This window comes from Lathamus discolor, chromosome 5, assembly GCF_037157495.1.
Source record: "Lathamus discolor isolate bLatDis1 chromosome 5, bLatDis1.hap1, whole genome shotgun sequence".
Lineage (NCBI taxonomy): Eukaryota > Metazoa > Chordata > Aves > Psittaciformes > Psittacidae > Lathamus > Lathamus discolor.
This window is the reverse complement of record NC_088888.1, coordinates 17,978,678-18,005,996: the sequence shown is the minus strand read 5'-3', so window position 1 is coordinate 18,005,996 and position 27,319 is coordinate 17,978,678. Positions and strand designations below refer to the sequence as shown.

The window sequence follows — 27,319 nt, the reverse complement described above, 5'->3', positions numbered from 1 at the left end:
TTTGCTTTATTCTTTCAAAGATCTCCCCAAGCATTAAGAAAGTATACTTTGCTGGTGGTTTGTGTAAAATTTCTGACATTTCTGTCATACTGTAATCTACTTTTTTTCCCCCTAGTGTTTTCACAGGAAAGCAGGCAGAGAGAGACAAGCAAAACCAAACTTTCTCCAAAGAAAACTACAACAGGAAGACAGGCGACAGCAAACTAAAGAATGAATGCAAGCAGTATGAACGTATGTACACCCACCAAATGCTTCAACATCAGTTGATCCTCCCTCTTGTGACCAACAATCTCTGCACTGATTCTTTCATGGCTTCAACTCAGTATTATATTAAGAAGTACACAAAGGCTTCCATACCATCCTCTATGGGTTGAGAACCCGGAAGTATCAGTGGAATGCCACTGCAACATTCTCTACGCTTTCAAGTGCCCTTTTACAAATTAATTATGATCAGTAAATCTGTTAACTGCTTCAAATCCTAGTTCTAAGAGCTCATCTCTCTCCTGTCTCATCATGGTAAGATCAGTCTACTACTTACTTTTGTTTGGTCTGAAGGCAAACTGCAGGGCACAAGTGAGTCATTCCTTACAAGAGGACCCTGGTTCCTGAATTTATCCTTTAATGGCTATCCCAGGTGGCTGCTAAAAAACCTTAAGGGAGTGTTAGTGCAAACACTTTAACAGTGTTTACTTTACTTTAAAAGCTCCCTTTTGTAAGAAAGGTTGTCCTTTCCCCCATTTTCTACACTATTGGTATTCTGTCATACGATTTTATTTTTTAATTAAAGGGACCTTTTTTCTCTGCCACATGGTGGTAGACACTAGTATTTATTTTTCAAATCACCACATCATCTCTTAAAAGAATAATGAAAACTAAAGGTCTTGAATAATAATTCTCCTAAATATATTTCCTGGTCCAATTACAGCCCTTTTCCAGCAGCAGATTGTCCCATCACTCCGGTTCGCCTTAGCAACTGACACAACTTGGACACAGCACAAAGCCTCTGTGTGCACACCATCCAGCTCTGTAAGAGAACTGGAAAGCCTGTCCTTTACTTCCGTGTATACCTCCTCCACCACCGTGTTGACAGTGATTTAAGCAATCATGCTGTATGAGGTGTGTATTAAGTCATATAGGGAGGGAGAAGAAGTGAAGAGAAACAGGGTGGAAGAAGGCAGAGAATTATGCTACATTCCTCTGCAGAAGCAGTGACAGTCTCATCTGGAATAACAATCCTGCTTTTAAAAGGTATTCATAAAGCAAAATGTGAGGTATACCTGCTGTACAGTTACAGAAAAAAAAAGTTCTGCAACTGCATAGAACAATAAGAAGCAGTCCTATTTTTCAGTTAAGAAACACTTACAATTTTATACTGAGCTCAGTCCTGTGCCAGAATTCCAATGCTCACCTTCTCGTTGCCTAATTGTAATGTTTAAAGCACCACAGATACAAAATAACACACATGTAAAGGGAGCAAATGTTTGCACTCAAGGGCTGCAAAAAATAATTTCACAGCATGTATCCATAACTATTAAGCAAATTTTACTCTTCTACTCCAAATCTCCACATATTCCAGAAAATCGGTATTTTCTTTTAAGTCCCAAAGCTTTATGTTTTCACCTAAATGAAGCTATATTTAGACTTTTAATAAGAATATAGGTTACAATAAAACATCTGGAAAAAAAGAAAAACTAAATCAAGGTTATGCAAGTTTGACAACATATCTGGAAGTTTATTGTACTGTGCAAAAGGGAACTAAGAAAATTAAAACAATAATTCCAAAACAAAACCACTATTGAGAATCTTCACAAGTCATCTTTGCTCTTACTTTAGGGAAAGAACAATAAAATCACCAGGAAAATTAGATGGGGTGAGAAGAAAGGAAAGAAAGGTTATGCAACATTTTCTGTGCTGAATGGAATGTTTTCACATGGGAAACACATTCACATGGGAGACAGATTTCTCCAGTTCTGCCCCACATTTTTTTCCTAAAAACAAGAACCCTTTATATCATCCTCTCCCATCATATCAAAGTGTAAAAAGGAGATTACCAAAATATCACAAAAAACACTCATTCAATATTCAATATCCATTCAATATATTATCCTTACATGACATTGGAATGAAAACAACATGATCCTCAAAGCCTTAGTAACGAAGTAGTCCATTACTGTACAATACCTTTATAATATCCCAATTACTATATATGAAGAAAATGGCAAATAATACCTAAATTTTGAGATAGGTGCACACTGTTAAGACACACAGGTCAAACCCAGACCCAAGTTCTATCAAAGCCAGGTGAACTCTCAGGTGGCATTAATGAGTGATTCAGCCTCAGTGAATTGGAAAAGGTGGCAACAAAACACAATACACCTAATTCAAGCCTATTGACTTCACAGCTTGTATATGAGAAGTTATACTAATATACTCTGCAGTACAATCCTTGATTAGTATAAAACATGCCTACATGATAGTTCTCAACAAACAACAGTGATTAACTTGGAAACAAACAAATATAACAATAAAATCTTTGTAGGTGACATGGGCAGTGGGATTGAGTGTGCCCTCAGCAAGTTTGCCATCGACACCAAGCTGTGTGGTTCGGTTGATATGCTGGAGGGAAGGGATGCCATCCAGAGGGACCCTGACCCACTTGTGAGGTGGGCTGATGCCAGCCTTATGAGGTTTAACCATGCCAAGTGCAAGGTCCTACACCTGGGTTACAGCAATCCCAGGCACAGCTACAGACTGGGCAAAGAAGAGATTCAGAGCAGCCCTGCGGAGAAGGACTTGGGGGTGCTGGTCGATGAGAAAATGAACATGGGCCAGCAGTGTGCGCTCGCAGCCCAGAAAGCCAACCGTATCCTGGGCTGCATCAAAAGGAGTGTGACCAGTAGGTCAAAGGAGGTGATCCTGCCCCTCTACTCTGCTCTTGTGAGACCTCACCTGGAGTATTGTGTGCAGTTCTGGTGTCCTCAACATAAAAAGGACATGGAACTGTTGGAACAAGTCCAGAGAAGGGCCACTAGGATGATCAGCAGACTGAAGCATCTCCTGTATGAAGATAGGCTGAGAAAGTTGGGGCTGCTCAGCCTGGAGAAGAGAAGGCTGTGTGGAGACCTCATAGCAACCTTCCAGTATCTGAAGGGGGCCTATAAGGATACTGGGGAGGGACTCTTCATCAGGGACTATAGTGGTAGGACAAGGGGTAACGGGTTCAAACTTAAACAGGGGAAGTTCAGATTGGGTATAAGGAGGAAGTTCTTTACTGTAAGGGTGGTGAGGCACTGGCATGGGTTGCCCAAGGAAGTTGTGAATGCTCCATCCCTGGTGGTGTTCAAGTCCAGGTTGGACAGAGCCTTGGGTGACATGGTTTAGTGTGAGATGTCCCTGCCCATGGCAGGGGGGTTGGAACTAGATGATCTTTAAGGTCTTCTCCAAACCTAACTATTCTATGATTCTTTGATTCCAAGATGCTGAAACAAACTATTTTAAACCATCTTCTCATCACAGCTTCTGTCATCTATAACCAGTGGTACTGCAGGCAACATTCCCAAATAATAATTTTGCAATTTACACCATTAACTAGGGTAATAATTTGAGCACCTATAAATTCCTCACCTTCCTAAATATTATCAATAAGAAATATCTGATATTTGATTGCATGTTTCAATAGTTTGTCAAAAGATGACTAAGACCTACTAATCTGAAAAAACAAATTTTGAGCATCTCTTCAAGGAAGCAAATCTTCAGATAAATAAACTGTTAATCTCTATAAACATTAGGTAGGAATGCTTTACGCACAAGTAATTAGAAGATGTAAGGCTTTATATTCTCCAGTCACATTTTACTAGCTATGACAGCTTCATATTTTCTAAGGCCCAACAAGAAAAAAAATAGGATTTCACTTTAGATGCTTCTTATTACAACTTCACAAATGGCACAATTATTTCCTTAGAGAGCAACAGTAACAAGATAAGGGACGCAAACACGGAATATAGTATTTTCATACTTGGAGAATGCTAGGCTTCTATACATTTCATGACACTGGATATATTTAGTGGTTAGCAGATCTTTAAGATCTAAGCAGATGGAATATATGCATTAATGTTTATTCTACTCCATGTACATCTCCCCTCCTCAAGATCAAAAGAATTAGACATCAAACCAACATCAAAGGCCCTTTTGATAGGTTTTAACAGTTATCAAAACCTGTGCTGTATATGGCTTGACCCATCTGTTTAATTTCACACTTTCACTAAACACCAAAATCTATCCTACACTTAAAGTCACTCTAAGGGTGATCTGAACTGGAAAATCAAAATATTGCCAACTTATCCTGCAATTTAGAAGTATATATACACGAACACAAAAGCAATCATTTTCAAAATTTCTGGGTATTTTTTCCTATAAGAAAACAGCAATTTTAGCTAGCAAATGACCACATCTTTTTCCACATGGCTTTGACAACTGTAACTTTTGGGGTTTTTTAACCCAACAGTATGCAAAGCCTTTGGAGTTACAGATTACTATTTGATCAAACAGTCTTAGGGCAAAACTATTAAGACAATAGTAACTTACATTTTCTTTGCAAACACCACAACTTGTATTATACACTTCAAATGAATTATATTTCAGGCATTATTCCAAGTCCTGTGTTACTGCTTCTTTCTCAATGTTGCTTGGGAAAAATGTGTTATTACTTGGTTGGGTCTTACATATTTTCCCGCCTAACAGCATCTAATATAAATTCTACATGGCACCTTTAGAGTATTAAGCCAATACCTTCACACTATAACAGGAAAACAAAAAAGCTATGCAATGCTTGATCCTGTAAGACGTGCATTAGCAGAAGTTCCATATTTTCTTTAATTAGGCCTTTCACCGATTTTCATTAGTTGTTACATCAAGATAGCACATTCCACAGTCAATCATATGATCACTTGTGATTATTTTTCCAAGGTATTTCCAAGTTATCATGATTTAAATGCTACCTTCTTTTTAAATGAATTGTGTCTGACTGTCAGTTAGGTAAACCAGAGAAGCAGGCAGAAATCCTGAAAGTATTAAAGTGACAAAGATTTACTTTCCTGAACTGGCTGAGACATCAGCATATGCACAGTGCCATTTTCCAGTACTGCTTTAATACTCCATATATATTTCAGTAGATTTAGACCACACACTCAGCATATTTTTTCCAAAGTCTAAAGCTATTTACTCAACTGTATGACAAGGGTCTATTTTGGTCATAAAACTAATCATGGGACTGTACAACTAAAATAGCTTTTCACTGCAACAGGTGTTAGCTGATCACAAGCAGAGCTGGGCTTAAAGCTCTTAGCTGCAGCCATTAGAAGTATCTCTTGGTGTTAAAAAGTCAAGAGGAAGGCCAAAACATGATCAGTGATCTGTAGCAAGGACTAGTTTAATTAGAATGGTATTTTTAAAATTTACTTTGTCTAGTCTTGTCTGGTAGCCTCTGCACTCAAGTTGTAACATTACATCATTGTAAATACAGAGTACCTCTCGCTGAATTTGACTGCTAAAATGAGAAGACACTGATCTTTATTCCTTTTTTTTTTTTTTTTCATTTTTATATACTTCAAAGTGTTTGAATGAGATCATAGAATCATAGAAGAGTCAGGGTCAGAAACAACCTTAAAGATCATCTAGTTCCAACCCCCCTGCCATGGGCAGGGACATCTCACACTAAACCATGTCACCCAAGGCTCTGTCCAACCTGGATTTGAACACCACCAGGGATGGAGCATTCACAACTTCCTTGGGCAACCCATGCCAGTGCCTCACCACCCTTACAGTAAAGAACTTCCTCCTTATACCCAATCTAAACTTCCCCTGTTTAAGTTTGAGCCCGTTACCCCTTGTCCTACCACTATAGTCCCTAGTGAAGAGTCCCTCTCCAGCATCTTTGTAGGCCCCCTTCAGATACTGGAAGGCTGCTATGAGGTCTCCACGCAGCCTTTCATATATATCATTTCAGTGTTTTGGATAACTGAATGCATTTGAAAAAATATTACTTCTAAGAGTTTTAGAATTAAATATATGTACATACACACGATGGACAGTTCCTTTTTTCTTCATCTGAAGCTGTGAAGAGTTGTCACAAGTTTCTTTTATGTACACTTTACAAAAGCAAAATGTATGCAAAGATGTTAAAAACCTCTTGGTTAAACAGTTGATCATTTAGACTATGCTAGGCTGATATAGAAGTGAATGCTGGACCCAATATAGCAGCAATTACATTGCACTTACCTAAATGCAATTTAACGTTCTTAAATACCTCACTTAATCTCAGTTTGCAAGCAACTGACTCTCTCTCTGGAATTTACCATATCTGAAGTCTATCACATCTGAAGGTACATTAAATACAATCTAAGAGTTACTCAGTAGCTGGCTTAATCCATTTAAAACTTAGAAGGGAAGAATGGAATAAATTTTTGTCTTGTGAGACTTACAAAATATTCCACTAGTGTACAGAGGAAGGCTAACATCATCTCATCTTCACTATATTTTCCATAGCTTTTTTTTTAACCCCATTTAAATAGTATTCTGTAGCAAACGGATAGCACTTGATAACATCCACCCAAAGGAATCCCCATATTCCACCCTGTTCATCACCCTAAATGCATTTCACCTCCATGGCACTGTCTTTGAGCAGTAACTCTTAACTCCTTCTGATACCTGCCTTGCAAAGAACAGCCTCTGGGCAATTACTTATGCTAAGTCATCTTAGAAATTGTGCTGGCTATTGTGCCACTTCTGTAGTACCTAGGACTTCAAGGAATAAAAAAAAATCAGGGAGAAAAGCTTGGAAGTTAGTCCCACTAGGTCTTTTTCACACAATTAGCAATCGTAGGAAGGGTCCCTAAAAAGACCATTGTGAACAAGCATTAGCCTCAGGGACTCCCTGAGAAAGCCTCTTACTCTCCCCATTGAATTTATGAAGGAAACTAGGTTCCTAGCTTGTACATATTGGTTGGGTGCCCAACTGAGCTGCTTCTTGCCAATGAATCCTCTACACGGGTTCTCAATTTTATGGTATCTTCCAGTCTGAAATCTCCTTTGATTCCCTTGAATTCGTAATGGGGCTGCAGACACATTTGGAATGACTGTTTCATCTGCATGGTGGAAAAGATATGCTCTAAACCAGACTTTCTCTATAGATTTTTCTCACAGATTTCAAAGTGAAAAATACCTATGCTGTACCTCACATCCTGATATAATTTTTAACTCAAGGCAAAGACCAAGCTGAGAAGCATTTAAATGTTTGCACAAATCTAATCACTTTCAGTATTAGACTAGCTGGTATGCTAGCAACAGATCTAAGGAAATATGAATCAATAGTCCCATTACTAAAGTGAACTGTCTCTCTAAAAAGAGCTGTCTTTTTAAAAAATCATTTTCTACAACTCTTCATTTCCTCTAAAGACAATTAATCATATTTCTGCAGATGTCACTATAAAAGCCAACCAACTAAAGTCAAGAATAATTTGCATTATAAGGACTACACATTATCTCTTTTCACTGAAGATATTGGAAAGGATACTGAAAACAAAAGACTGAGTGGTTGTTTCGTTTTGGTTTTTTCAAAATAAATGCATCTGCAACTTTCAAAAGAAAATAAATTCAGATTTCACACCTTATTTGCTCATTTTGTTTTCTCTAGCAAAAGCAACATAGGCGATATTCAGGTAAAAAGGAGGCTGCCTTATTTCTGGGTTTGGGTTTTGTAAGTATCACTAGCTAGAAGAACATCCAATTTGCATTTCCATTCTCCATGACTGTCCCTTTTGAAACATGAAGTCACCCCTAGGCCAGCTCTCCTTTGCAGCAAATTTTGATATTTTTGAAGGACAGGGAGCAAAAAGAAACATATGAAAGGTCTACACCTGCTGCTTTTACTAACAACCATAAAATTGTTCTGTAAAAGGCTGCACCTTTCTTTTTTGTTCTTTCTGCTTCTTTTCATCACACATAGAAAGAGTATCAAAGTGACTCTCCCTCTCCCCAAATACACTTTTTAACACTGTACAGAGAAATGGTTAATCAACTATTAGAAAAATGTTCATGTCCAAAGCAGAGTCCATTATCTGTTTCTTCTTCATTCCTGCTACACTTTTTACATCTTCTGAATACGCATCAAGAACTTTTTGAGCTTGCTTTTAAATGTGAGGTTTCTATGGCTTTTCTTGGAAAATCTCCTGCCTCACTCCGTAACTTCAAGACTCAGAAACAGGCAAAAATTGTCCGTATTAAGAAGATGAAATTAAGGGAGGTCATTTGATGTGGACATCAGTATACTATAATCTGAAACCTAGTCAGCAATAGAATACACAAAAGCATATGATGATTGTCTTTTGAGCTAGATGTGAATGTAGCTCTGCAGATAAAACTGAAATCATGGCTCGGGGCCCCTACATTATACACTTTACAGAAGAAAAGGTCAAAGCAACTGAGCACTAGAGAAACATTCCCTTGCAATGGAGGCCTCATATGTTCCACAGAAAAAGCTGAGTAGAGATTTACGCTTACTGAAGAATTTTCAGTGAGAAAAAAAGACTCAAGGAAAGCTTGGTATGGATTTAAATATAACAGAAACACACAAAAGCAAGCTTACATTAACTTGTATGGATCAAAACCAAAAAGTAGGGAGACACAGAGAGCTACAAACATGATTCTTCGATTCTGCATAATGCAGTCTATTATTTAACTTGTATGCATGCAGGTACATAACTTTCAGAGACCTATGGCAGGAACAAAAAAAATCACAATTCAAAGTAATTTTAGACTAATTGGAAAAACCAACTCACTCAAATCAGGCTCTGCTGGGACAATGTTTCAATGCTTTTTCCCCCTTTTTCTACTTCTAATAATACTACAAAGGTACTGAGTGTTAAATTATTTGTTCAGTTCTACTTATACGTCCAAACCGCAGATCTATCCTGGATGTACAAAATTATATACCTTTTCTTCCACATTAACATACATCAGTGGGACGATATTTACCAAGTTTCTAAGAGTTTAATGCTCCGTGATGATACTAAGTAGTATCAATATTGTATCCTCCTGTACGAGTTAAAGAATAATTTTTCATGTTGTTGCTTAAGCTGGTTTTTGGGCTGTATTTTGATTTTTCTTTTCATTTTGAGAGACTATTTAAGTTTGGAAGCTAGTTTTCCTTGGAGGTTCTCAATTTTTTTTAGGAGAAGTAATAAACTAAAGAAGAAAAGGAAATGTCATGAAGAAAGAAGATACTGTATTATTTAAAGGAATCTGCTTACAGAGAATAAGGGAGGGTAAATCACATCAGATATGGCTCCTACTTTCACTTAGAATGGAGTCCAGGCGCACTACTGACACATACTCTGTTGTGCCAAACGTATCACTTATTCTGTGTTATGCTGAAAACTACTTCAGCCAGATTTGACTGTAGTAGCATTGTCTTTTTCAGGTCTGTGGTTTGGACTTACTCCTGAAACAGCATAAGTACAGACTTCCACACCACATCACAGTACTGCATTTGTTTCCTAAGGCCCAATCTCAACAGAAATAAATCAGCTTTTTGGATTCAAAAGACCAGACTTCAACTCTTTAGTACCAACGATAAGGATTTCCCTAGGTATTAAACATTGAATTTCCCATTTTAGCTGCTCAGCCTCAGGAATTTTACTGTCTATGCCAAGGTTCTGAACACATCATGTGCTCTTTTGATACTATCCTGAATAACAGAAAAGCACATTCAAAAAATTGCTCTCTGCACAGTTAGTAAAACAGTGAATTTGGTTTGAGAGTGGCCAGGTATGTTTTAAAAATAGATGGTTTCAGGACTATATGCAAAGGTACATGCTGTCTGAGGACTTGCAACCTGTTTAGCTTGAAAGCAAACAAAGCAAATGACTAAGAAAAGGGTGACAGAAAACCAGTGCCAATGGAGAATATTTTCTAACTTACTCCGTTCAGATTGGCTATGTGCGAGAAGAAACATGTGCCTACTAGGTATTCCCTTGGAAACTACCACAGTAGGCTTTTAAAAGCTCTGCCCTGTTTGCTCCACCCTCAGGCTCGTCTCTCCTCTGAGAAGGAGCATTTTTGGAACACACAGTGCTACAGGTTGACTTACCCTCTGCTGATCCAAATTTATTCCTCAGGGAGACAGTCATTACTTTTCATCTTTCCATTTCTGACACTGCTGCCTGTGGCTACAGAAAATCCCATGACTTGTCAATGTTTTCTTTAGGCTGGCTAACTCATTTTTATAATAGTACTTCTTACTCAGCAAAATCAAGGTAAGACTACACACTAAGGTATCCATTTCTTTCTTTCTGCTTCTTAGCTTATTTGATCTGTTCAGGGCAAACTCGATGTTTGCAGCACTCTGGACCACTGGAAAAATCCTTTAGGCCTGGCAGATCCTGCATCTTTATGCAACTGACCCAGGGTTGTGGGATTTGTCTGTTCTGACTGCCTAGTCACATTCATGAGCTCACTACTATGTCTCTTCCACCACGATGTTTCTTCTATAGACTGCCAGTGATGCTTCCTGTTTATTTGGTCTATCAAAATCTTCTGGAAGAATACAGTTTTATACACTGCTGCTATCTGATGCAGCACAGATTCCTAGTCTAAAAGAACCTTGTATCTTTCCTTGCAATAGCAACTTCAGAACAAATATCCATTCACAAGAATTATTCTGAAAATACCTTAATTGAGTATCTTTTGCAAGAAGAGAATGTAGGGTATCAAAAACAGTGGCTCTTGGACAGATTTGGAACACAACTATAAAAATTATACAAAACAATGAGCCTTAAAAGCTCTCTTCACATCCTCAGTAAAGCCATAAAATTATCTTCTTGAAAAGAAACAATTTAAATGGTTTCATAAGTTCAAAACTTTAAGAGTAGTCAATGCCACAACAAGAATAATGTAACAGTTGCATACAGTTTTTAGATTATAAAAATGCCCTTTGTGAACCCATCCTATAATATATTAACTAGTCAAAATCAGTTATCACACTCTTTTCTGTAGCAGGAACAGCCAAAAAAAAAATCAGAAAGAATTACATGCTTAAACCTGTGATTTACAATAAGGCTGCCACTGACTTTACCATTACGCCGTGTCATGTAGAAATTATAAAATTTCTACACAACATCTTCACAACCTTCAGTTTGTAAGAACAGCTGTTTGCAGAGGAATGGTGAGTCATAGCAGAGAAAAACCCACACAATGCCAGAGAGAACTCTACGGGAAGCATGTCATACCTGGTTTTCCCCTATTTTGAATGTCAGCATACACCACAGGAATTCTGCCTACAACAGTCTCCTCTCTTCATCAGTCTACATACTACAAAACTTGGTGTTCACAAGTGTAACATGTTGAATGCAAGTGGCATGCCCCAATTATTGTTTGGTGGGCTGAGTGGGGCTAGGGTCAAAGTCTGGAGATGACCATTTCAGTGAGAGTTTTGGATGGTCTCAACAGTTTTCCAGGAAAGAGCATATTAGCAACTCTCGATGTCCATCAAAAAAAAATTCAGTTTCTGACTTCTTCCAGTTCCTGACTTCACCAGCAGAAGTATTCTGCCTCTTTAAAAAGCTACTGTTCCCATTACATGTCAAGGGATCAAGGTGCTGGAGGTCACCAGCATCCTGGTTTTAAACCTTATGTGCAAAAGTTTATCTTCCAGAAGCAAAACAAAGCTGCAGCCACCTTCCTTTCAGAGAATGAAGACATAATGGTCCTGGAAGAAGACTAACTCCTTAAGCAACAACCAAAAGCAAGGAAGGAACAGAATAAAAATAGTGTCAGAAATATGTGAGAAAGAGGAATTGACAGCAAGAGTGCATGTCAAATAAACAGGAGGCAAGAGCTGACAAAGGAGGGGTGGCAGGAGTATGGCACAGATGACTAAACAAGAAGGGAAGCTGACACAGGCACAAGTGACTAATACTGAAAAACTGAGTGAGAGCACGCTGGGGAGAATAAAAGAAAATCCTGTCTTGGTGAGCAACAGCAAGTAATATTCCTAAATCTGACAGAGTTGTGCAGACGGAAGCTATACTCTGCATATATTTATTTGAGACAAAAAAGCAATATCTGGGATGCGCTTAGACTTGAAAGAAGTTAAAAATATGAGCCCTAGTTGATTAAGATTCAAACACAACAGTCTAGCATCTGTACACTTGTATTATGCACATAAACAACAGCAGTATTAAAACAGCTGTGAAAAGTGGATGAAGAATGACAGAATAGTTTGAGTTGTAAGGGACCTTTAAATGCCATCTAGTCCAACCCTCCTGCAATAAGCAGGGACATCTTCAACTAGACCAGGTTGCTCAGAGTCCCATCCAGCCTGACCTTGAATGTTTCAAGGGATGGGGCATCTACCACCTCTCTGGGAAACATGTTCCAGTCTCACCACCCTCACTGTAAGTAATTTCTTCCTTATACCTAGTCTGAAGAAGCTACAAGGCATTTTCCTTAGATGAAAAGGGAGCATTTTTTTAGTTATGCATCTCCAAGCTTTGCATTTTCCCAGCTCTGCTGGAACACAACACACACACAAATGTTTGTCTATTACAGGTAAGGAAAAAATCCAAAATACATACAAAAATACAAAATATACACAGTTCTTACCAATAAGATGCAGGATGAGAAATTCAGCCTTATTCCAGCAACTAAATGACCTACTTGCTTTCTGAAGCTTACTACTAAGCTACTAAGCAGCTTCAAACCATGCAAGATGTTCGAAACAAAATAAAACCAACTTTTTTAAACTTATTTCCTTCCGTTATTCTGAAATTGAAAAGGCTTCACTTACATTTATTAATCTGAAAAGCAAAGAAAATATACTCAGTTTCAGCCAGTGATACAAACCAAACAAGGAACGATACTAATTTGAGGGAGTCAAACACATATGCTGCTCCTCTCTGAGTGCTGTAATTTCAAAATCAAACAGATCATTTTGCAGCATAGGAAGTCTTTGTCTATTAATAGCAATCTGTAAAAGTTACTTCTCATCTTTTGTCTAGACTAGATAGAAGTCATTGTAGAATGTGTTGGCCAACATATTCTGACAAATCTACTGAAGAAAAAAATTTAGCTGACACAAGACAAAGTCCTTCAAGGAAAAAAACTCATGCTCCAATTTAATTAATGCAAGACATGCTTACGGATAATATAGACAAGGCAGCAAAATCAAATATGTCAAAATACACCAACTTATATCTAGTGTCACAATTCTTAGTTCAGAAAAGGCCTCAAATCTCAGCTTCACGGATATAAAAATATTAAATGTTATAAATATTTTTCAAACATTTTTGTGAATGGAAACATTGGCATTTATTTGAATAGTCTTTAGTTATACTAAAATTTCTACTTGTCATTATTCATGCAGCAATCCAAACATGTCAAATGTATTTATGCCATACCATATTATCATATAAGCTAAGCACATAAATTATACACAGAAAAAAAAGTCTGAATTTTCTCACAGTAATCATGAGACTCATTTATGATAGATACTGCATGAACAGTCCACTAAATGAGCTGGCCTTGTTTCCTGATGCAATGAGCTAACTTTTATAAACAGAGCATGAACCTTTCCTGCTCATGTATCCACACAACTGGAAATAGGTTTTTACAAAGGTCATAAACACTTTATGCAAATTACCTAATTAAATTTTCTTGCATATTTCATGTTACAAATAGTTATTTAAAACAATCCTTTGCTTGTCAGTATGCAAGTTCTCAGTAAAAATGTATTTGTGGAAGAAAAAAAAGCTGAGTGATGTGGTCTGCTGGCAAGAATGCATCTTTTTCTCCCTCCCTTTAGTCATAATAGACTGTTTAGTAAGTGATCAGTACTAGAATTCAAGCATTCTGTAAATACAAGCAAAATAAACATGCATACAACATTCATGTAGATGTATTTAAATGTTTCACAAATAAATCTTACCACCTTAATTTCTGGTCAGCAGCACTTTAATATTTGTTCCCTGCTTTTAATAAAAAACAGGAAAGGAAATACTGTAGAAAGACCAGAATCAGAGCTGGTTAGTTTTTGTCCTTCTATAACACAGATGGCATCATGCGTTTTCAGAACATACTAAAGCCAACTAACTACTCACACAAGGGCAGCACACTGTGCAAGCACACACCCAAGATCATTACTGAACATAATGGGGTTTACTCAAATGAGAAAAGCTAAGTCTGTACACAGGTATTTTGCTGAAACTAAGCTCTAAGTGTTTCTTTAAGAAAACTTCTTAAATCTTTCCTTTTAAAATCTCCTTTCAAAAGCCTATGATCTATAGACTGAGAAATTGATTAAGCATTACTTTTTATGCAAAAATGTTAAATTGAAAATTAGTAAAGCATCAAAAGAGGGGGGAAAAAACCCAAAAAAAAAAAAAAAACCCAAAAACCAATTAGAAATCACTTCCAGTACCTTGGCTACCTAAAACTTCAGGAAAATCGCTGAAGCTATTTAATTATTTCACCCCTAGTTTGGGAGAAATAGAAAAACAAATTCATGCAGAAGCAGGGTAACACAGATTTATTATCAAATTCATCTCATATTTTTCCCTAAGCAGCTAAAAGAGAAGAATAGCTAGAATTGACCGCAATACTAGCTATTCTTAAAAACAAGCAAGCAAAAAAAACCTCACACCAAAACCACTCAAAAAAACCCCAACAACAAAAGAACTTTGACATTTTAATGATGATACATGAATCAAGAGTATAAGATTTGCACACTTCCGACAATTTGGGAGGGAAGAAAAAAATACATAATTAATGATGATGATCAAAGACTAGGACATTCTAATCAAACCTATCCTAAACTGTTTAATAATTAAAAAAAAACAAAAAACAAAACAAACCAAACACCACAAAAAAACCCAAAACAAACAAAGAAACAAAAAACAACCAAAAAAATCCCACACAACAACAAACCAAGATACTTTTTCAGTGTTAGATCTTTAATAAAGACCAGAAAGAATGTTTGGGGTGCCAACATAAAAATATTCTACTTCATCTGAAGTACAGACATGATACAATCAGAGAAAATTAAACTCAGTTGCTTGGAGACAGTAGCAACTTGACCAGAAAAAAAGAATTCAACCAACTTCATTTTTTCAGATGCTATGGAACAAGTAATATTAGAGTTATATTTGAAATGTTCAATTAGGACAGAAAAAAACCAAACAAATGAAGGGGCAATACTAAAACTAGGCAGAGGAGATGAGGACAACGCTTTAGGACAGCTAAAATTTAAGAATAATTCTATCTCACATGAGGTAAAAGAACAAAAATGTAAATTTACTTTGGAAAAAGGGACACGTGGATTTACCCCTTGTTTATTAGCTCATCTGCCCCTTCGCCAGCCAAAAAGGCAGATCAGTAGAATACAGATCACTAAAAAAAAAAGTGACTTCTAATGCTGATAACATATTCATTGAACTGATCATCAGAATATTGTCAGAAAGGGAATACTAATCAGTATACCGAGTAGCAGAAAATATCTTATTTCCTTCAGATGATACGTCAGACATCATTCTGTTGAATAAGGGGATTAATTTAATCCTCTTGCTGAAGTAAATTCTAATAGTTGTTAACTGGTGAAGTATATGAGGGGGAAGGGAAGCCTGTAAAATGTCAACTGGCTGTCAGAGAGGTTGCTAGAAAAAGAAATAAGTGAACTGCTGATAGATAAAGAGGAAGGAGGAGGGGAAGAAGAAAGGCTGCTGTGGGAAAAAATGTTACTAACTGTCATCAAATTTGCCCGCTTAACTTCCCAAACCCTTAGACAAGGAAATGATTTATCAATATTTAAACACATTTTTCATGTTCTCTTACCACTGCAGTTTCAATGAGCCCATTAAAATCTGTCACTTAAGTAATTCTGTAACGATCATACAAAGAGCAGACTATTCTAGAAAGTAAAGGCTATCCAAAATTTCTTCCTGCTCAGAAAGGCACACAATAAATCAGGAATCATGCCCTGTAAGGTATGATGCAAGCAGACCTGTGGATCCCATGGACTCAGGGAAGAATGTAGACCACAGAGAACGAAGTTGAAAGGGATAAAAGTGTCAATTATGTTGAAATCTGATATTTTGCAAAATAAAACAACTTCAAACAGACTGTTACTTAATCCCAGTTTTGGAATGGAATGCAAGCTTCCCCCCTCTCCTGAAACACTTGCACTACAGCTCCCACTTACTTTACCCTAAAATACCTAAACGCTTACAACAACAGCAAAAATAACTGACAATATTAGGTTAATTTCCTATTCACAACACTTTGTAAACATAAGTACCAGAAACTTTGGGAGTAAGCTTCCAAGAAATCTAATTGAGTCTTTGCACATGATACTCCAGCAGAAAGAGGCAGCTTCTCTTTTCCTATACTCAATTCGATTTCCCAGTGATGTGTGATGGGCCAGAAAGCATACATGTCTTAAATTAGCAAGTGTTTAGATCCTGACATTCCTGGAAAATGATTCAGACTTTTGGAAAAAAAAAAAAAAGGGGGGGGGTGGGTGGAGGGGGGAAGAATAGAAGAGCTTTGAATTCATTTACAAAAAATAGTCTTACTAGTACTAGCAGTGCTTTGCTGAAAGTCTTTGCAGTGTTATAATCTTGTAACCAACAGAGGCTATTCAAAATGGGCAACACAGCTTAGAAAAGAAGTCAAAGAGACTTTTGATAAAGCCACGAAAGTTACAGCAGCAGAGACACACGGCACCCTTAATGAGCTTTTCAATACCCTTGCTGGTTATAAAACAAAGAAAACTACAGCCATTTTCTCAGCAGAGAAAAATGCACTTCTTTCATTTAAGCTATATAAACAGCTTCTCTTTAGAAATCAAATTGGCATGTTAGTTTTATAGAGATTTTGATAGGAAGGCTTAACATTAAAAAATATCATATGCTGTGATTTGATTGCTCCCTAGTTCCACATTAATATCACAAATGTCACACAAAAGATGAGAAAAACAAAGCATTCCCATTTCCACCTTCTGCTCCCTCCTTCCAAAGCCGCCTTTTTACAGTGAAAAGCAGAAGTATTCATATGTGCAATACACACATTCTCAATAAAATCTGGACTATAATTCTCTGCTGTGATTTTCAAAGGGAACCATACAGAGACAGTTTCTATTATACACACAATAAATGCCCACCTTTGGAAAACAAAACAAACCAAAACACACGCACACACAAAAAAACGACAAAAAACCACCCCGTCCAAGCATTCTGAAATTCCTTAACAAAACCAGTCTGCACAACACAGTGGAAAAACAAAAGACATGACGCATTCCCATCTGGTCCCTCTTTGGAATGCACAGTATTCCTTGGATTTTGACAGACTCCTCCTCATTCTCCGAGTATCTCTCACAGCATTACTGGAACAATCTCAGAATGATCAGGTACTTTTGTTAGAAGATAGTGAATAAGTTTTAAGTTTTGTAATCTGAGCAAAATGAAAGCTATTACACTTTTTGTTTTCCTTCTCTTTAAGAAAGATATCCTCACCTGTTCAAAGTGTTGAAAGACAGAAGAGCTGCTAGAGCTTTCTCTTCTTGTTTTTCACCACTCAGTAAAGAAACCAACGGCTCTACCCTCCACAAATGATACAACTCTCAGGCGTATGGCAAATCAATGCAACTAAATTCTAATTTTTCCACAGTCCCTTTTCCTTTCCATCTTCTATGGATTCCAAAAAATATAAATATGGAGCTAAGATGTGGGAAGCACAAAACAAGAGGCTTCTTTTCCACAGTTTCTGGTAATTTTTTGTCCTTAGTCCTCTGTAGGTTAATATTGTTGCTACCACTCTAAGTATGTTGATCATACCAGACTAATACGGCAAAAAAAGTCAATTCTCCCACAATGGGCTAAGTACTTATCACATTTACCACAAAGCCCATTTCTCCTGGACAAAGCAAGGACTAGGACAGATTGAAGGGGTAATGTTAAGGACCAGCTGCAGCTCTGTAATCATGGATACTCTCTGTTGGAAATGTCATATCAGACTATAAACAATGAATTGCGTCCCCAGTATGTAAACTATAAACTACAGTATAAGCTTTCTATAAAGTTTTAAGAACTTGTATTACTGAGCGGGTTGGGGTTTTTTTTAACTTTATTCTCTTTTGTAAGAGAAAAGTGCAACACTAGCCATTATTTAATCCTTCCCCTATTTGTCTGAAAGAACTGCATAGTCTTAAAACATAAAGGAAGATTTACCAGTTCTCACACACAGCTTTCATGTGTTCATGGAACTCTTACATTTCAGAATTACTTTTCAGTTCCCTGTGTTAAAGTTTATATTCACATGATGGACATCTTTTATAGAGCTTTAAACTTATTTTCTTAAAAATTCTATTTAAAAGTATACTGAAATATTATGTATATTTATATAACACTGGTGTTCATTTAAATCTTCTCTTTGCTATATTGTCTGAACTGCATTACCTATTCAAAATAATGCAAATAGCAAATATTTAACAGAAGTGATGTTAAGACCTCACTTTCGGTCATTTACAAATAGGTTGCTTTGGTTTGTTGTTTTTTTTTTTTCTAAAAAGACATTTGGATCACTGATATACAAAGATCAGTGTGATGTACTTCTGAACTTCTAAGGAAAAACTCCTGCCTAATATAAAACCTATTATAAAGTAGACTTCACATTTCTATTTTTACATTAAAACAACCACTGAAATGAAAGATGTGATAAGGAAGCATATTTAGGCATTGTAAAACTAATTTGAGGGGCTGAGAGTAAACTCGGCTGCAAAACCTGAATGTTAAAGCAATACTGAGTTAGCTCATTGGTTTCTTGCATCATGTACTTCTTATACATAAAGCTCTAGAGGAAAAAAGTTTATAAGGAAGCACTGGCTTTCACTACTGGTTTATGTTTCTTTCCTCTCTGAAAAATGGCTTTTAAATGCAACATTCAGTTAGCTGAATCAGCAAGATTGCTGAATACCATATGCATAACTGAGTCTCTAAAGTATACTGTGTGATATTTAACTACTAAATAGGAACTTAGCTTTCTTAGAAGTTCAAGTGCTTACCATAACAGAATTAAAAATACTATAACCGTTTTCCTAAAACATTATGCATGAGAAAAAGTATATTTAATTTCCCTTAAAATGTTTAATTTTGTGTTTATTCTTAAGTACACATACATTACTTCTCAAGTAAAGATCAAAAATCAACAATTTAACTATAAGCAAGAAAAAAAATTAATGTATCTAGTTTCAGTTATATGTTAACATCTTAAAAATTGAAATATTATGCTGATGATAGATGAACAGATTTGACTAGAACTCCTCAAGCACTGAAGTTCAAATTATTGTACAAGAGGAGCTATCCCAGACAATGAGATTACGTACCCAAGCACACAGGATCTGATACACCCCAACAGAATACTAAAAGTAATTCTTACTTACAAAAGTTTACATTTAGGACAATGGCATTTATTCCAAAGTGACTTCAGTAAATGAAAAGCAACAATCCTTTTGTATTTGACAGCAGTCATCAAGCAGTGACTAATAGCAACATAATAGTGCTATTTGTAGACTCCAAGCTATGTTGCTTAAAACACACACATACATATATATATCTTAGAGATCTAGTAATTTTTAATTTCTACCCATAAAAAAAGGGTGTTTAGAAAGCCTGTTGGCCAAATTACACCTAGTACAAAGCAGGCCCGTATCACCTACTTGATTTCACTCTGATCATCCTTTCCCTTTCATACTACCTTAATTCCCACTGGTCAAGAGAAATTGTAGGTCACATGCATTTGTTTTGCAATGTCCAAAGCAAGAGAATCTCTTGGAGATTCCCTGATCTATTAAAAATGCCTTACAATTTCTCAAGTTTCCTAAGATATCTTGAAATGCTTTCCTTTCTTCAGGAAACATAAATTTCAGCAGATATGAAATGAATGCATGACAACCATCTAACCAGCCTGCAGATTTAGGAATCCACATGTAGGCTGAGAAGATGCCTGCTCACACACACACGCACACACAGCAGTTTAAATGATGCTAAAGAAATTACAAGAGCAGCATTGATATAGTGCTCATTTGCCTGTTTCACTAGGTAGTACCAAAGCTTGGTAAATACATCAGATACAACTGATAATATTTGCAGTGCCACTTGCATACTCAGCTAGCACACACCATAAGAACCGAGGCTGTGTTAACATCCACACAGAATATCCCTACTTCCAGGGAGCACAGCAATGGATTTGCTTGCCTTGCAGACTCAGAGCTAAGATGCAAAAGAACTCAGATTTTATCATGAAATTCTGCAGTGACTATGCACAATTTTAGGTGCAGGTGCAAAATCCACAAAAGCTGCCTTTATCGAAAAGAATTTAAATAAGCTAATATCTGACTCCTGCCTTCAGTTTCCAGGAAAGATTTAGGATGGCAATGTTAAAATCCATATACGTATCTTGGAAACACAGGTCAAGATCAAAAGATAAAATAATGGTAAGATTAAATTGTGTCCCTACATCCAGTTAACTTGGAAGCATTAAGCTAAAGGTTAAAAGAACGCTATTCTGATAATGAAATTTATTATTTCCTATAATTTTTAGGGTACCAGCTACTTCTTCAACTTACTGCTGTCTGAATTCTGTACCACCAGCAAGAGCTACATTACTGCTAGTTTGTTGCTACAGACCCTTTGTTGATATTCAGAGCACAAAGGGATAGGGATGCCTGCACATACTACCCAGCTGTGTTTGTTTCTCTGTAGATCTATCCAGATAGTGGCCGCTGATCTTACAAGGGTGAAGCAAGCTGTAACTGACTTAGAAGCTCTATAACAAAATAAATAAAAAGAAAACCCTAAAAAATCCCCCAAAAACAAACAAACAAAAAAAAAATCCAACAAACAAAAAAAACCCCAAAACCACATAAACTCCTCACAGTCACAGCAATAAACATTTAAGGAGCCACTGCAGCAGCTGTCCAGTGAATTTGAGGAACCAGCCACTAGATGGCAGAAAAATGCAGTTTAATTTCCTCATGATTACAAAGAATTCACCCAACAGATTTTCTACATCTCAGATGGTAATATGATCTGGCAAGCGATATCAGATAAAAGATGACAGTAAAGCTGATTCTTCCCTAGTATATGTGCTATGTTGACTTTTTCTCCTCTGCTGTAAAACCTGAAGAATGTTGAAACGTTTGAAAACTGAAGTGTTAAACCAGCTAAACCCCACACCTAGTTTCATTATTCTAAAAATGCACCATTACAGGAGTAAGGCCAACCTTGCTAAAGATGTTCTGTTATTACAATATCACTCCATGTAATGTTAAAAGGACAGAATAGATGGAGAAGTTCTTTCAAGATTCAGGTATATAATGGCTGCTTTTCCACCCAAGAATTATGCAAGTAACAATGGGTAGTGAAAATAATGAAGCAGGGAGTAACAGAAAAGGTCCAGGAAGTTCGACAGGAAATAAAATATGAGGTGCAAAATTCTGAGTTTTCACATAAACCCCTCAATTTAAAATATATTATTTTTACAACAAAAGCGGCAGAGTTTGGTTTTTTAAAAAAAAAAATCATATTCATGTCTTGAAACTTCATGCATTTGCATTAACTTTTTTTTAATATATTGTAATTATTTCTCCATTTTTTTAAAAGCTTGCAGTATTTGGCTCTTTTTTTATTCCTGCAGTCTTCTCTATGTGTGCATTTCCTTACTTTGCACATATTTATTCTTTCTGCAAGTTTTTTCCTCTCCTTTAATGGTCACCATACTTTAATAACATCACAGGGTACCTCAATTACTACAACACATGAGAGTTAACAGTCATATTTTTTTCTACATCTCAATTTTTCCCTTCTCTCTGTTCCTACCCTAAAAAAAAAACCCAAAACCAAGAAAACCCCAAAACTACAGTTCAAAACAAATACTTCAAAAACTGTATTATAAGAAAGCACTATGATCAATGTAGCAAAGAGAAAACCTACAAACCCCAAACTGTTTCACAGCGGTTCACTCAGCTCCCTCATGCAGATCTTACATGTACTCTATTAGCACAGATGAGCTAAACATTACTGTAAAACCAACCTATTCACATTTACCTATTTAATGCAAAGATTAGGATTTTCTTTTTTACAGACTGAATTTTTCACCACCACAAAAAACCAAACAACCCAACGAAACATTACTACATTTAACCTTAAATTACTGCCTGTAGTCCTTTCACATAACTACAAAGTCAGTGAAGAAGATTCTCACTCAACTGAAATCAAAGGGATTTTTGCCGAGATCCTATCTGCAAAGTTTTAACAAGAATTTATTTTTTTCATATGGCACTATTATAGCGCAAAGGGGTCTCAGACCACAGTGCTTGGGTAGGAGAGCAAGCGCTCTTTACTGCACCAAAGCTGACCTCTAACATTGTGGAAAGTAAGAAAAAATTACAATATAATCAATGGCCTTTCTTCCTCCACTCCCCCTATAATGTACTGTTGAAAACACACAGAAGCAGAAAAGACCAAGGCAGCAAATCGGTATTTGTCTTGCGTAAAACAAACCAAAAAAAAAAATCCCCAAAGAAACACCCCAAACAAAAAAACCACCACATTGAAAAAACACCAAGTTAGTATTTTCAAGGCACATTGGAAGTTACAGAATTGTTCTGCAACAAATCAGCCACTGGACCAGGAATAAACACGTCAAAACAGAACATGTGATATATGGACTGAATAAATCTGACAGAACAAAGCTGAAATTCCTTTCAAACTCCACTTAAACACTGTGTTTGCTATAAAAATGCACAGCTGAATATTGCATTCTAATTCATATACTTTCTACAAATTAAAACAAAAAATGTTCTGTTCTCAGGTGAAATCAAATTTTTCAATGTCAAGCTTATCCCACATGATGATGGCTGGACTGAACTGCAATATCACTTTAATTTCTTGAAATAAGCAAAATTTAATGAAATGACTGAGTACTAAAAAGAATATTTGTTTATAGTTTCATGATTCATGCGATTAACAGGTTACTGCTCAATACTTCACTTACAAAGTAAGTGATAACATGTTTACTAAGAAGTCAGGATAAGTTACTTACTGAAGTAAAAGCCAGAAGTTCCTCTTCAGTTAATTTGTGTATTGGGTTGTTCTTTTGAAGGTCTATACTGCAAAGGAAATACACACACAAAATGCTATTTTAAACTTTACTACACTGCTATACAGAACATTTTTCAAGCTTGCAGAAATGTAAAGTACATTCTGGGAAACTGTTACAATGATAAATGGGAGTATGGTATGTGCAGAAGGCAGCCTAGACCTAGGAGCAGTTGCAGAACATAACCATTTAGCTGACTGAGATACTTCAGTAATACCTTTCTAATACCATTCTAAATCGAACACCTTACTCAGTTTAAGCTCATGGGAATAACAATTTTACAAATACTTATAAGTTTTAAATCCATTCTCTGCTTATACAGTGGTCTGTTTTCAGTTAAAATTCTATGACTAAGTGGATACAGATTCTACAAAACAAAGCCACTAATATCAAAAAGTCCCAAAAGGTAAATCAAACACCCTCTTTCTAGTCACTCTAGGTACATGACCACAGGGGTCCATCTCTCGCTAACTGCCATTACCACTAGCTTGTAGTACACAAATGGGAAAAACCAGAAGAATATACTGAGATCAGAATTATTTTATTGACAGTTGGACATGTTTACAGAGATGATAAAGAAACTGGGCTTACAACTCCATGTGGATGGATGTTCTCTTTAGTCAACAGACCACCAACATTTACATGTACACTATAAAAGATACCTCTAAGTGGCACATAGAGCAACATAGCTAATATTCAAGCTCCATGTGAAAACAAAAAGGTATCACACGAAAATATATCCTAAATAATGGCACAGAGTATGGATCATCACCAAAGCTATATAGTAGCTACATAAATAAGCTTAAATTCATCACATTATTCCTTAACTTTGCAGCAGGCTTCATATTATAGGTTAAAATTGCAAAGATAGTATATTTATTGTGATGATAGGTCACAGATTGAAATTATGCTCCCTACATTACATACCTTAGTTTGGGGGCAAGACTTCGCAGCAGTCTGACTTTCTTCTTAGTACACAATACAATTACCATTACAGAAATAACAGTCAATACTTTTGATTAAAACTTGTTACTAGCCACAAGAACCCAAGCTACAGAATAGAGGCTGCTTGTCAAAAAATCAATTATCTTTAACAGGACATGGCGATCAAAATATGTTCCTGAGGACAATAGAAAGCAAATATCACTCCTATCTTCTGGAAGAGCAAGACGGAGGATCCAGGTTAACCTCACCTCATTCCTTGGAAATGATATAAAACAAATCATCCTTGAAGACATTTCCTAACGCATGGAGGAAGGAGTCAGTAGACATTCACCACAGGGAAGTCATGTTTAATCAACTTATAACCTCTATGTTGAAATGACTGGCTTGGTACATTTGGGGACAGAGGTGGACGTTGCCCACCTGGACTTCATTCAGGCTTTCAGCACTGTTTCCATCAGATATTCATTAAGAAGCTCATAAGCAGACAGTGAGGTAGACTGAAAACTGGCTGGACAGGTAGGCCCAGAAGGTTGTGATATGTAGTAGAAAATTTAGTTAGAAGCCAATAGCTAATGGTGTACTCCAGGATTTTTTCCTTCCTTGACAAAATTTTTCAAGAGAAATACTCTGCTTCAGGCACTTCTTCCCTTGTCCAATTGTCAGCTGCTAGCAGAAATAGTTACAGTCAGCTTGAGGTAGTCAACTGAAGTCACTAAAACAAATGTGACTTCAGACGAAAAATAACGTTTCTCTATTCATCAGAAGTAGGGGGAAGTTAAGAAGGCAGCAAGAAAACTTGGAATATAACAAGAACACCACAGCAGCAAGGCAGCCAGAACACTGACATGACCATAGCTTTTGAAAGCCACAGGTAAACCAAGTGACAGCTAAATTTTCTCAAAATTGGAACTTATTTTTCAGCATCCTAAACATAAATTGATTCAAGCAGAAAGGATTAATCCGCTCCTTATTCTAGACAGATTTTTGTCACAGCTTTTTGAAGCATATAGCTGCAGTTCTTCCAGATCAAAGCAATGCTGCAATAGGTCTCCAATTTCCATTTCTGCCACATCCATGTAAAATGCCTTAAGACACATAAGTACAGTAACATAAACCTTGAAACATAGGAGAAAAATGAAATTGTTTTAATGATTTTCCAATCTAAATCAAATAAAATTTAAAGTTGTGTTTTAAATCTGAATCTAGAGTAGAATTGTAGGTTGCTTTTAAACATTTTTAATGGCTGTATCAGCTCCTGTCAGAGTATCTTCCAGACATTTCATTTCTATGCCCTGTATTTGTTCTGATTTCAAGAACAGGTTAAGTAGTTCACCCCAGAGAATTTCAGGAGTTGAAATCAGAGTGGAATTTAGGAGCTGTTGCTGTAGACTTTATGGTCAGGCATCTTCTCGTAACAACATGAAGAGAAGTCACTAATGACTACATCATTCACCTTTCATATTTTCTGTTCACTCTAGAATCATGTCTTAGGTAGTTGAATGGAATAGAAGGAAAGAAAACAAAGTGTCCTGGGTTCAGCAGTAGCAGTCATTTTTCTCCTTCTCAGTACCTGGTGCAGTGCTATGGTTTTGACTTTCAGCCTGGGAACAGCACTGATAACACCGATGTTTTTAGTTGTTGCTAAGTAATGTTTAGTCTGACCAAAGACTTTCTGAGTCTCATGCTCTGCCAGGGAGGAGGGAAAGCTGGAAGGAAGCAGAGACAGGATACTTGACCCAAACTAGCCAAAGAGGTATTCCATACCACAGCACGTCATGCCCAGGATGTAAAATGGGGGCAGTTACTCGGAAGGGGTAGATAACTGCGCGGGTCGGGCTGGGTATTGGTCAGCGGGTGGTGAGCAGTTGTATTCTCTTCCCTTGTTATTTTCCTTATCATTATTAGTATTGGTGGTAGCAGTAGTGGTTTGTGTTATACCTTAGTTACTGGACTGTTCTTATCTCAGCCTGTGGGAGTTACATTCTTTCGGTTCTCCTCCCCATCCCTCTGGGAGCAGGGAGAGGAACGGGGGAAGTGAGCGAGCAGCTGCGTGGCTCTGGGTTGCTGGCTGGGCTTAAACCATGACACAAAGAGAAATAGATATTCTTTAGACAGATAAAACTGAACCTTAAAGTAAGATCTACTTTGCAGCAGGAAAAAATTATTTTGTAGTAAATCAGCAAAAGCTAATTGCGTATAGCTTACAATTTACAGCCAATTCTTCAATCTGATTAATCAGATCTACACTGGCAGCCTAATGAATAAGGTATCCAGTTTAGCTAGTTATATAGTTTGCAACATAAACAGCCATAATCTTTGTAACAGTGGAGTTAATAGCAATCATTCCAAAGCATCCCTTTTTGGATGACGACTCAAAAATTTTTGTTTCAAGAACCGATTTAGAAAGTGGACAAATGTTAAAGAACATTGTCAAAAGCCATTAAAAATGAAACAGTGTTCTTCAAATAACTGAAGTTGCATTAAAACAGAATAAAGAAAGCATCAAGGAGTCTGGATAATAAATACTAATAATAATAATAAAGTACACCTAAACATTTAATTATGGAGTCCAAAAACTATTGCAGGAGAAACTAACCAAGAGAACCAAAATCAATGATATATCCTTCTCCCTGTACAGCAGGAACAAAAAATTTTGAGAATCCACAGGACCAAAATCACAGCCCTGGTAAAAAAGCCATTTTAGAGAAGCTCTATGAGTTCATTGCATTAGCATTTATTGCAGAAGAATGGGTCCCAGGGACCCTTTCTGGGTAAGGGAGAGAATTACAAGAGAGACTCTTTCACAAATTAAAAAGCTGCAGGAGAGGCTGTATGCTAAGAAGCTGGATGCTAAAAAATTAACAAGACAAAGAAGAGTTGGAAAAAAAGTTTAAAATTAGTTTTGGGATGAGACAGCTGAGATACTAAAAGCAGTGCCTAAGCCCTCATTTAGAACTGTGTCAGTGCCTGAAGATAAGAGAGCAACAAAAACGATGCCAACCTTTAAAATTGGTGTCAGGGGATCAGTGAAACTACTGGCTTGTAAGCATATCATGTGGAAGGTATGTAAGAAGAGACTATATAATGAACAGAAGGATTAGAGAAACCTGGACAAATGTGTGTAGGGAGGGTTGGCCAGGCATCTCTAGAAAAATATTTCTGCTTTACAAAC

The 27,319-nt window shown here is 36.7% G+C and overlaps 1 protein-coding gene across 2 annotated transcripts in view; it reads right to left on the bottom strand.

The window, feature by feature from the left end:
* Positions 1 to 27,319, bottom strand: part of TTC27 (tetratricopeptide repeat domain 27) — a 117,266-nt gene that overhangs the window by 55,978 nt on the left and 33,969 nt on the right. For both annotated transcript variants that reach the window (XM_065679914.1, XM_065679915.1), the window contains exon 9: positions 23,146 to 23,212. In XM_065679914.1, coding sequence (XP_065535986.1) covers positions 23,146 to 23,212 — 67 coding nt within the window. The remainder of the gene's footprint in view (positions 1 to 23,145; positions 23,213 to 27,319) is intronic.